A 12923-nucleotide genomic window follows, 5' to 3' on the forward strand; every position below is an offset into this window, starting at 1 on the left:
CTTCATAAATTCAGAACAGGAAGTCTAAAATGGAGGAAAAAAATCATCTGCATCTATGTGTGCCAGATATTTTACCTCATTTTTTTTTAAGATTTTATTTATTTATTTGACAGGCAGAGATCACAAGTAGGCAGAGAGGCAGGCAGAGAGAGACAGAGAGAGAGAGAGGTGGAAGCAGGCTCCCCGCTGAGCAGAGGGCCAGATGGGGGGCTCCATCCCAGGACCCTGGGATCATGACCCAAGCCAAAGGCAGAGGCTTCAACCCACTGAGCCACCCAGGTGCCCCTAATTTACCTCATTTAACATTCACAACTACCATGCTAGACAGGTATAATTTCTCTCTTTTCACAGAGGAAGGCCAGCTGAAAGTAACAACTTCCCTGGGTCTAAAGAAACAGTAAATGGGGGGCACCTAGCTGGCTCAGTCAGTACAGCATGCAACTCTTGATCTCCAGGTTGTGAGTACAAGCCCCATGTTGGGCGTAGAGATACTTAAAAATAAAATCTTAAAAAGAAGAAAAGAAACAGTAAACAGCAGAGTTAGGGTTTGAACCCATATCTGTTTGGCTCTGAAATCTCTTCTTCTTCCCCTATTATGCTATATACATGTAAGAGTCACCTCAGACGTTAAAAACAAAAACAAAAAAGAAAACAAAACAGGGGCACCTGGGTGGCTCAGTCATTAAGCCTCTGCCTTCTGCTCAGGTCATGGGGCTCCCTGCTCAGCGGGAAGCCTGCTTCTCCCTCTCCCACCCCCCCCAACCGCCCTTCCCCGCTTGTGTTCCCTCTCTTGCTGTGTCTCTATCAAATAAATAAATAAAATCTTTTAAAAAATAAAATAAAAAATAAAACAAACCTGAAATCACTCAATTGCCACTTGTCTTAAAAAGTTAAAAGAACCAACAAAAATAAGACAAATATTTATGTGGAGTTTTTTTGTTTAATTAGTCCCACTTTCATTCCTAAAAATGATCAGGAATTATTAAGAGAGTTGTAAAACAGTAATGAAGTAGATGTTACCACTTCGCTTTGGATGCTCTTTAGAGAATAAAATATAGGACAGGTGTGGACTGTAGGAACATAGGAGAGGAATGAAAGCCCAAAGCTAATATAAGCCACGTCCTGGTACAGAGGAGGGCATTATTTTAGAGTTCTGGGTCAAAACTTTTGTGGTCACCGAGTTTCACAAGGATCGTCTGGGTGTTTCACAGCACCATTGGGCTCCTCTCGTTTCTAGATACCCTGTTTTCCTTCACTCCCAATTCCATTCCCCAGATTCTCCAATAAGCCTTTCTCCTCACAGTGTTACTGCAGCTAACCACGTTTATCTGTTCGAAAATTTACAGAATTGAACCGATAACCTGAACACGCCGTGAAGTAACAACAAAAAAAAGAAACACAATTTTAGAGCTGGGAGGGGTTTTACATGGAGTGTAAATCTGGGTGGAGATCCTCGTACGGTCTAGAGTGCAACTGAGACAGAGAGGAAGTGACTTGGCCACCGACTTAAGCGTGAGCTGGCAGCGGGACCAGAGGTTGAAGCTTGAACTCCTACTCTGCTCCGCGGCTTTTCAACCACACGAATCCGGGCTGAGCCTCAGAACTGGTACTGCCACTGACAAGGCCAGAAAAGTGCTCCGGGCAGATCACAGAATACCTTTAGCAACACCCTGTCCCCCGGGGTTCCTTTCCAGGATTAAGACCAGGGTTAGGTTAGCGGAGGTGTTTACAAAGGGCTTGCGGGAAGGGGCGGAGTGGATAAACCGGTCTCCCCTCCAGACAGCTGCGAGCGCACTCTGCCTCTAACCTGAACCCACGCTCCCGCTGCCTTCACCCACCTCACAACCAGAGACACACTGACCTCGGCGGGCCGGGAGTCCCCAGAGGCTGATCCTCTCGGATCCCCCTCCCAGCCCACTCTCGAGACGAACTTGGTCCCCAAATTGTAAGGAAAGAGGGGCGCGGGAACAAAGAGACCCCAAGCGGTCCCCCTCTATTCAGGGCGCCCCCGAGGCGGGCAGACGTGGACTACGAGTCCCGAAAGGCCGCGCGCCTCAGGACCCTTCGACCGCCGCTACGCGGACGACGCAATGGTCGCCGGGACTCGTAGTCCGCTTAGTCCGCGGCTCCGGGGGGCGCGGACCGCCCGGCGCGGCGGGACAGGCCGACCCGGCGTCCGGTCAAGCCCAGGGAGCGCGCCAGCTGCCCGGGCCTCACCTCGACGATGCGGGCGCACTGGGTCCCCTTGCCGGCGCCAGGACCGCCGAGGACGAACACGACCAGCGGTTTCATGAGGCGGTGAGGGCAGAGAAAAAGCGGCCGGCGGGTGAGCAGCGGGAAGCTAAGGCCCAGGATGTGCAGCAGCCTGCGGCCGCAGCAGCTCAACATACACAGCGCCTCGGCCCGACGCTGAGGAGAGCTGACAGCGGCCCGGCCGGCGGCGGCGCGGGGCGGGGCGGGGGGAAGGGGGCGGGCCGAGTCGGCGCCCGCCGCGGCCCCGCCGCCGTGGCTGCCGAGGTGTCCGTGCCGCGGCCGGAAGAGGCGGGGCTTCCGCTGCTTCCTAAGCGGCTGCGCTTGGCTCCTTCCGTGTGCGTTCACGTCTGTTCTCTTGCCCGCGCCTTTGCCCGCTCATTCATCCCTCCGCTGGCGGTGCGTCCTGGGCGCAGATCCTTCATCTATGGCCGTGTGTGGCAGGCCTATGCTGGCGTCTGCAACGCGACACATGCGAGAGAAAACCTATTGTCTGCTCGCCAGGAGTTTAAATTCCAGTGGGGAAGAAGCCGAGCTGGACAAGCCAACATCAGAAGAGATAGATGATAGACAAGAAGGAAGGAAGAAAGAGCTATAGGCTTTAAAGGGAAAAAGAGGAAGAAAAACAAGGGGTAGTTGTGATTTGTAGACGGTGGTCGGAGAAAGCCTCTGAAGAGGTGACAACCCAAGACGTTAAGGATAGGAAAGAGTAAAAGCAGGTAAAGACGAGGATAGTGTCCCATAAAAAGAAAAGCCCGTGCAAAAACCCCTAAAACGGCTTGTTACTGGGACAGGACGGAGAGACCAGAGCTGTGGGAAATGAGTCAGAGAATGAAATGTGGGAAAGGTAGGCCCAGGCAGGTCTTTCAGGCCTTTGGTTATGGAACGGAGTTGGGATTATATTCTAATTGCAGTGGGAAGCCCTTAACTACATACAACTCCATTTCTCTGCTGCCTGCATGTGAGGAAAAATCTCATTAAATACAAATAAAAATTAAGTTCCTCAGTCACACTAACCACACTTAAAGTGCTCAATGGTCACAAGCGGTACTGGCAGTTGTGTTGGACAGCGCTCGTACAGAACATAACCCACTACAGTTAAGTTCTATGGGGCCGTGCTGTACTAGAGCTTGTGTCTAAGCTCCTGGGAATGATTTGATACGAAGGGAGACAGGCAACCCTTGTGAAGAAAAATCAGACGGGCTCCAAGGGGCAAATGGAGGCCTTAGATGACTTAAAAATTTTTAAGAGACAGGGGTGCCTGGGTGGCCCAGTTGGTTAAGCTCTTGGTTTTGGCTCAGGTTGGTGGTGAGTATGCTTGAGATTCTCTCTCTCCTCTCTCTTTGCCGAACCCCGCCCCCATGCATACACTTTCTCTCTCTCTCTCTCTCTTTCTCTCTTTCATGGATAGATAAATCTTTAAAAATATTTTTTTAAAAAGGTCTTCAGAGACAAAGACATTAATTTGCAACAGGAGTTGCAGGAAGGGCACAGTTGCAGGAAAATTAGAAAGTAGGAAGAGTTCCTGTCTGAAAATTGTATTTTCTCCATAAAGAAAAGACGACGTCAGCTAAAGATAAAGATTTTGAGGTAGGATGTTTGAGGGGAGAGAAGGTATGAAATAGACATTTTTTTAAGACAGGAAAAGTTTCTAAAGAAAAGTAATCGTAGGACTGCTGAGCAATATTAGGAGTGCACTTGGTATTTAAGATCCTGGATTTTAAATTTGAAGGTTTTTGTTTAGGTGCGGGCAAAGAGAAGACGGATTCTAGAAGTCATCCAGGGTTGGGTTTTTGCCAAGCAAGCACAACAGGAGAAAAGACCAGCATGGTGTTTGCACGAGCATGTTTGCAATGATGTATATGAAATCAAAACCATAAAGAAAGCAAATGATGGCATTATAAGGGCATATGAGGGGGACATGGAGGAGAGCCAGGAAGGGGGACAAGGTATTAGAAGCATCAATGCTGAAGAATGACTGCAGTCAGGTTTTGAGCAAGTGAACTGGTAGTACAGATGCCAGTGCTCTGAGTAGGATATATGGAATTGAGATTTCAGAGATTGTATGTTGCTGATGCTGTTGAGATTCAGGGTGAGCCCAAGCCAGATGAGACTGAGGGAGGAGAAGGCTGAGACAAGAGCATGCCCTGTGGTTGGAACTGGGTGGCCAGGGTGTTAGATTTGTCATCCAAGGAGAAATTTACATCAGATAGCATTAGAGTGAAGAGAGAAACTATGAAAGGAGAATGAAGTTGTTGAAGATAGAGTGACAAGAAAGTTGGTAAATGATAGCAAACAGGAGTTTGCTATCTAACTGGGTTGATATAGCCTCTGTCTGGCTTCCCCCAGTCTCTTTCCCCTCTATTACTTTCTTCTCCTCTCACCCAGTATTTCCAGCCCCCCATCTCATCCTACCTTCTCTTCCTCCCTCCTCTCTCTCTTTTTTTTTTTTTTTACTTATTCCCCTATCCTCCCATTCTTTTCCCATTTCTAACTTCCTCCCATTCTCCCCATCTACTTCTCTTTTTCTGTCCTTCTCCCCGCCCCCCCCCGCCCCGTTCTCTTTCTTTGCCTCTCTTATCCCTTCTACCTTCGGTTCCTACTTCCTTCCTTTCCATAATTTCTACCTTTTCCTTCCCACCATGGAAGAGGGAATGGAATATCTCAGATCATCACAGCTAGAGACATCTTATGATTAATAGCTTACTCATATTCCTTCACAATATCTCTCTTTTTACTTGTTTATTGAGCCCCTGCACCCCTGGGAAGGAGGAGCTAGGACATAAGTCAACTGAACACAAGAACAATTGGTCATAATACTAAGAACTAGTAGGAGTTTTAAAAAGGCCATATTGGAGCAAATGTGCCTTCTTTTCCTTTGTGCATGTTCTCTTAAGTGTCTTCTATATCTCTTCTGGCAATTAGAGTTAAGAGATGTTCAGGATATGGAGTCTATGGAAAAGGGGATTAGGAAGCTGTTCACATGCTTTTAGTGAAGGCCTTAGATCATAGAGAAAACAGTTGTCTTTCTTGCTCCATGATAGAGTCCACCAGAATAAGGAATCCACACAGGAGTTTGGATCTAAAATCTCATTGTATATCCATATATGGCAAGATGCAGGAACTTATTCTAAGTCTTTCTGGAATACTATGACACTTATTATCTTATATCTTGCCCAGCTCTTTGTGCCAACTGTGCTAGACAACTAAGGAAAATACTGCTGTGGAAATATATCAAAAAGTGAAACTCATATACCCATCGTCAAGGGTTTTCCAGGGAGTTATTTCCAGGAAGAACAAGGCTAGGCTAAAGAACAGTTTATTATTTGTTGGCTCTTTGGACCTACTGGTTATCTATTGCTACATAACAAACCAACCCCAAAACTTAATAGCTTACAACATGAAATTTTTTGTGTGGGAACCCTGCCCTCTCTTCTCCCCTGCCCCACTTTGCCCCACATTGGTGACCTGGAATGTTCAGTGTGAGTGTGCTGTGAGTAGAAAGAGGATTAACATGGAGGAGTTTTTCCAAAACACCTATGTCACCACAGCCAGGCAGTCCCCTGGGGCCAAGTCAAGGATTCATAAAAGACACCATGCTACTCTGATGCTTTAACATTAACTCCTCTATTTGTCCACAGTGAAAGATCTAACTCTTAGCATCTTGCCCCTAATTTGTCCCCAAAGAGTTCACTTTTTTTAAGCCTTAGATCAGTGCTCCTATTCCTTGGAGGTGGCAGAGAAAAGAATGAGTTCCACCTAGATGCAAACAACCAAACCTTCAATAATAATATGCCTTAATAAATATATATTGGATAAATGGATGTCATCAAGTAGAGGGCCATTTCCCAACAAACCCATGGACTGGAAGTCATAGATTAAATAAATTCGATGAGTATCTTTTGGATATCCACTAAGTACCAGGCATTTATTTCACTTACCTAATTTTTAGATGATATTCAAACTGTTTAATAATCACTGCAATCAGAATATCTGTAGATTTCTTTGCCAAGATTTGCTATGCCAGCCATCAACCCTTTAATTGCTGGACCATGGAGAGGTCCTTGGGGTCTCAGGAGAGGGGAGGAGGGCACTTAAAGTGCTCATTGGAGTAAGTCACTGAGTAACCAGTGAGTAACCAACTCATATAAAAATAATTCACTACTTTAACCACCAATACTGGTCTTGCTAATTGAGTGTTGGTTACACATCAGCCTTGCCTTATAGAATCTTCATAATGCTGTGACATTAGTACTGTCATTTTGCAGGTGAAGAAACAGCCAGGAAATGAAAGTACTTTGTTCAAGACCGCATAGGCAGTAGATAACAAAGTCGAATTCAAACTTGGTGTATATGGCCTTAAATCTGCGTTCTTTCTATACAATACAGACCCCTTATAAGATAAAAGCATATTCACAAAAGCCCTTCAAAGTTAGTTCTATTACAGATGAAAAGACTGATCTCAGAAAGACATATAACAAGTGCTATCCTCGAAACGCACTCCTACCCATATGTGTTTATTTATCATTTAAGTATCTTAGGTCTTTGGGGCATATATTCAGTGTATGCATATTATCTCCAGGGTATAGCTATGTTCCTAGTGAACTCTATAGGAGCTTAAAAAATAGAGCCTTGTCACCACTTATCTGTCCTATTTATCATAATTTCCCTTTAGAGATAGATCAGTTGTTCCCATTCTTTCATTTTCCCATTCTTGACCGACCATACATACCTCTGCTGGTATGTGCCATTTATTTTTCAGGATTCAGCTCAGATTTTACCTCCTTCAGTAAGCTCTCTCTAAATTCCCAAGACTGGGTTAGGTGCCCCTTTTTTGTTCTTCTACACATACCACCACCACCCATACATACTTACTCCTTCCCTCCTTTACTTCTGTTGTCTTACTGTGGTGTGTTGTGTATCTCCACACTGGATTTAAAACTTCTGGAAGGAAGACATTATGTCTGATTACTTTTTGTACAGCATGATAACCTGTTATTGTTACAGCTGATTCACTCTCTTAAAGGTACTCCAAGGTCCTTGGAAGATTTAGACTACTTTGGCTGCTGCCACTCAAGTTTTTCTTATGTTGGTTTTTGATGGCTACTTCCCTGTAATTACAAAAACACCTTTCTTGAGTATACTTAGGAACCAGTTTATAGGCTTAGTCTGGGTGATGAAGCAAAGACATGGCATGTGGTAGCATTGGAAGGGGGCGGGGGTGGCAGGTCATACCCTTTGCATTTGGGCCTTTGTAGCCATCTATTATATTGTGATCTATTTCCTGGAAGGATGCTTGGTACATTACATCACCTGATGCTTAATAGAGTTTCTAAAATAAAGATTCCTGTTATTTAGAATTGCATATTTGCATATTAGATCTCCTCTTTTATCAAAGAACCTCTTATCAAATATTCTGAGAACATTTGTTAAAGGAAACATGGTCTTTAAAAGAACTGATATGGGACGCCTGGGTGGCTCAGTCGGCTGGGCATCTGCCTTTGGCTCCGGTCGTGACCCCGGGGTCCTGGGGTCGAGCCCTGCTTCGGGCTCCCTGCTCTGTGGAAAGCCTGCTGTCCCTCTCCCACTTCCCCCTGCCTGTGTTCCCTCTCTCGCTGTATCTCTCTCTGTCAAACAAATAAATAAAATCTAAAAAAGAAAAAAAAAGCTGATATGGTAAATCTGACAGCAGGCAATATGCCTAACCTCTTGGGAGTGTGTCAGCTGAGTTCAGTCGGGACTATGCTGCAGAACAGCAGGCTGAACAGTGAAGGGAGATTGTCTTTGACAGGTCTTACAGTGTGTTTGCTTATTAACTCTGCAAACATGGGTAGAATGGTTAGACCTATAATTTCCTTGCCTGCAAAACCAAGATGATGTTACATCAACTCAGGTAAGCAAATACTTGTAGAGAATTTACCTATGTGTCTTATTTCGTCATTCCTGTCTTCATTCCAAACAATCCAAGCTTTTTAAAAAATAAGTAAAATAAGGGGCATCTGGCTGGTTCAGTGGGCAGAGCACGTGATATGACTCTTGATCTTGAGGTCATTAGTTCAAGCCCTGCATTGGGTGTAGAGATTACAAAAAAAAAAAAAAAAAAAGCAAAATAATTTGACTTGACACATCAATTGTTATATTTACCTCTCCCAAGCAGATTAAGAGTCTCAAAGGAATTTTACCCAAATTGACAGTTTAACAATCCCCCTAAACAATATGATATTTCTTAAAAGCAAACCTACGGTTGTTTTTAAAGAGCAGCAGGCTAGCTGAGCTCAGAAGTGTAAACAGAGAAAGGGAAAATTGGTATTTGGAGAAATTGAGTAACAAAGCTCATAACTAATTCCAACTTCCCTGTTCCTGGTAATAACAATATCTCTTTAATTCCTTCAGCCAGGCTACCAGCAGACATGCTAGGATTTATGACACCAAACATTTACCCAGGGTAATCATAAAGACTATGTCATGTGGACAGGAACTGAAAGGGAATAAGGAAAAATGAGAACAATTGATGTGTTAAGATGTAGAATTTGGGGTGAACGTTTCTCTTTACAATTTTTTTCTTGTTATAGCATTGAGGAACAAACTCGTGCATTTTTTTTTCAAAGATTTATTTATTTATTTTACAGAGAGAGACACAGGGAGAGAGCAAACACAAGCAGGGGGAGTGGGAGAGGGAGAAGCAGGCTTCCCGCTGAGCAGGGAGCCCTATGCAGGCTCGATCCCAGGAACCTGGGATCATGACCTGAGCCAAAGGCAGATGCTTAATGACTGAGCCACCCAGGCACCCCGAACTTGTGCATTTTTTAAAAGTATGCCATACTAGAAATAATCCTCTGTGAAGCAAATTAAAGCACTTGCAAAATTGAAAAGTACGGCTGGTAGCTTTTCTCTGTAGGGACCCAAAACCAGAGCAATTCCATAGTGTCCCGAAATGACATAAATTTTAGAAAATGGGGATCAAGGAAGAGATAAAAAGAATAGTATATGTTCAATCTATTTAAATTGCCTGCAATCTAAAAATAATTCATATTTGCTTTGGATAATTACCTCTTGTTATCCCACCTTTAAAACCATGCCTTCCTTGTTCTGTTTGTCAGATCCTTCCAGTTCCCTGTGCCATCACGCACAAGGCTTAGTGTGCAGTAGGTCCTTAGTATAGCATTTGTAGATTTTATTTCACTAAGCTTATTCACTGATTTAACAAACCAATTCCCTTAATCTCTATGAATGTGTTGGTCATTTATTAACACTGTCAATTGTCAATACACCTGGACAAATAATAATATATGGGTACTCTTTTAATTAAATTTAATTAACTTTCACATTCATTAACTCTTTCCTGTAATAATGTGCAATAGGCAAATGAGGAAAATCAATCTTAGAGAAATAAATGGCAGAGTTGAGGCCAGCTCCCCAAAGCCAGTGCTTGTTACATTGTAACATAATTCAAAAAGTGTTCTCAATATCTAGGGAATTAGGCCCTTTAGACACCTCTCAGCTGTTCTAAATATGAGGCTGAGTCATTCCAATCCTAAAATGAAGTCAGTAATTACCTTTCTGTTCATTTAATTCAAATATATCTAATTTATGCATATCATTAAGTGTATATTCTGCTTAGGAATCCAGTGGTAATAAGATGTTTAATTGGAGACTTATTGGGGTCTGTCTTGTTAGGCATCTGTCTTCAGCTCATGACATGATCCTGGGGTCCTGGGATAGAGCGCCACCTGGGCTTCCTGCTTGGTGGGGAGCCTGCCTCTCCCTCTCCCACTCCTCCTGCTTGTGTTCCATGTCTCGCTGTATTTCTCTCTGTCAATAAAAAAATAAAATCTTTAACAAAAAAAATTGAAGTCTTATCTATATTTGAGCTCTTATTAAGCAAAAAGAAGACATCTTATTTTATTGTTGTTGCTTAAAAAGTTAGCATATGTTTCGACTCTCCTCCTGCCCCTTCCTTTTTTTTTTTTTTTTAAGATTTTATTTATTTATTTGACAGACAGAGATCACAAGGAGGCAGAGAGGCAGGCAGAGAGAGAGGAGGAAGCAGACTCCCTGCTGAGCAGAGAGCCCGATGCGGGGCTTGATCCCAGGACCCTGAGATCATGACCTGAGCCGAAGGCAGCGGCTTAACCCACTGAGCCACCCAGGCGCCCCCCCTTCCTTTTTTTTTAAGTAGACTTTATTTTTTAGAACAGTTCTAGATTTATAGAAAAATTAGAAACTTAGTACAGAGTTCTCATATACCCCCCCACAGAGTTTCCCCTTATTATTAACATCTTATATTTAGTATGGTACATTTGTTACAATTAATTAACCAATATTGGTACATTATTATTAATTAAAGTCCATAGTTTATTTAGGTTTTCTTAGTTTGTTGGTTTTTTTTTTTTTTTTTTTTTTTTTTGAGAGAGAGAGAGAGCACATGCGCATGAGGTTGGGGAGGAGGGGAAGAGGGAGAGGGTGAGAGAGGATCTTAAGCAAGCTCCACTGTCACAGGGCTTGATCTCATACCCTGAGATCATGACCTGAGCTGAAATCAATAGTTGGACCTTTAACTGACTGAGCCACCAAGGCGGCCCTAGATTTTCTTAGTTTTTAACCTAGTGTCATTTTTCTGTTCCATTATTTCATCCATAATGCTACATTACATTTAGTTGTCATCTCTCTTTAGGCTATTCCTGGCTAGTTTCTCAGACTTGCCTTGTTTCTGATAACCTTGGCTATTTTTTGAGTACAGGTCAGGTATTTTATAGGATTCCCACTATTAGAATTTATCCAGTGTTTTTCTCAGGATAAGACGGGGTCTTTAGTTTACTGAAAGGAAGACCACAAAGGTAAAGTGCCATTTTTATTTTTATTTATTTATTTTTTTAAAGGATTTTATTTATTTATTTGACAGAGAGAGGGAACACAAGCAGAGGGAGTGGAAGAGGCAGAAGCAGGCGCCTCACTGAGTAGGCAGCCCGATGCGGGGCTCGATCCCAGGATCCTGGGATCATGACCTGAGCTGAAGGCAGATGCTTAACGACTGAGCCACCCAGGCGCCCCTAAAGTGCCATTTTTAACACAGCATGTCCAATGTACATACTATCAACATCACTTATGACTGTTTAATGTTGGCCTTTATCACCTGGCTGAAGTAGCTTTGGTCAAGTTTCTCCAGTGTATAGTTATTCTTTCCTCCCCTCCTCTCCATGCTGTACACTATTGCTAACCCAACAGGGGTAGGGAGTTATATGTTATGTTCATCCTTTCCTTTTTGTCTAATATCATCTTACATTTTTCTTTCAGATATCTTAAAGTAGTTCTAAAGAAAACTGTAAATCATGAGCGTCCCACCCAAAGTCCCTTTCATTTACATCCTAAATTCAATCTCTAATCAAATCATGTTTACTTTACCTTCCAAGTCTATCTAGAATCCAACCACCTCTCACCACCTCCATTGCTACCACTCTGGTTTAAACCACCATCAGTGTGGACGCCTGGGTGGCTCAGTGGGTTGAGCCGCTGCCTTTGGCTCAGGTCATGATCTCAGGGTCCTGGGATCGAGTTCCACATCGGGCTCTCTGCTCGGCAGGGAGCCTGCTTCCCTCTCTCTCTCTCTGCCTGCCTCTCTGTCTACTTGTGATCTCTCTCTGTCAAATCAATAAATAAAATCTTTAAAAAAAAACCACCATCAGTGTTAGGTCATTACAATAGCTTACAGTAGCTTTCTAACTGGTCTCCTTTCTTCTCCTTTCCCCTACCGTTTATTCTCAAAGTAGCAACCACAATAATCCTTCTAAAACCTAACATCAGATGTTAGCCCCCTGTTTAAAATATTCCTGTGGTTGGGGCACCTGGCTGGCTTAGTTGATAGAGCCTGTGACTCTTAATCTCAGGGTTTTTAGTTCAAGCCCCACATTGGGCTGGGAGTTTACTTGAAAAAAAAAATTAAAAAATAAATATTCTGATGGCTTCCTATCTAACTCAAAAGAGCAAATCCTTATCATGGCCTCTAAGGCCCTGTGTGGTCTACCAACAACATTTCCCTCTTCAACCCTTAATATTCTCCTCACTCACTCTGCTAAGGACATACTGGCTTCCTTGGTCTTCCTTGAAGATGCCAGGGAGCTCCCTCCCCAGAGCCTTTGCACTTAATGCAACTCATGACATCCATTGACATGTGTCACTTGGATCTTTCTCCAGAAAAATCATGCCAGTCAGCTGCAAAGCACACACTTGGCTAACAGTCTCTTGCTGTTGCCTTCAGGATCTACCTTAGCTTGGTTCTTGCTTTTTCTGAGAAGCCCCAGGCAATGACTAAGCACAGAAGAGATTCTACCCATTTCTACCTGATGTGGGACTCTTCTAATGGGCAATCGTTGTTCCAGAGCCCCCTATTGGGTTGGCCAACACTTTGTCAGACATGCATCACTGTCTGAGGCTCTTTGTACACTCACACCAGAGCTGAGGAACTCACCATCATTTCTCTTAAAAATGTGTGCTTTACATTCTAATAATTTTTTCAGGAAAGCAGAGAATGACATTCTATAAGACATATATCTCTTGGCTAGTTTTTGTTTTGTTTTGTTTTTCTTTTTAAGATTTATGTATTTATTTGCAAGAGAAATAGAGAGAACGCACTTGTGCACCACTGGAGCAGGGGAAGAGGCAGAGGGAGGAGAAAA

At 43.5% G+C, this 12923-nt stretch overlaps 1 protein-coding gene across 2 annotated transcripts in view; it reads right to left on the reverse strand.

Annotated features, from left to right (window-relative positions):
* The window catches only part of CMPK1 (cytidine/uridine monophosphate kinase 1), a 37769-nt gene extending 35261 nt beyond the window's left edge, over window positions 1-2508 (reverse strand). The window contains exon 1 of one of the 2 annotated variants that reach the window (XM_047727647.1): window positions 2218-2508. In XM_047727647.1, the coding sequence (XP_047583603.1) occupies window positions 2218-2388 (171 nt within the window). In that variant the 5' untranslated portion in view covers window positions 2389-2508. The remainder of the gene's footprint in view (window positions 1-2217) is intronic. The other variant, XM_047727646.1, reaches the window with a different exon arrangement.
* Between the last annotated feature and the right edge of the window lie 10415 nt (window positions 2509-12923).

Source organism: Lutra lutra, chromosome 4 (assembly GCF_902655055.1).
Source record: "Lutra lutra chromosome 4, mLutLut1.2, whole genome shotgun sequence".
NCBI classification, from domain to species: domain Eukaryota; kingdom Metazoa; phylum Chordata; class Mammalia; order Carnivora; family Mustelidae; genus Lutra; species Lutra lutra.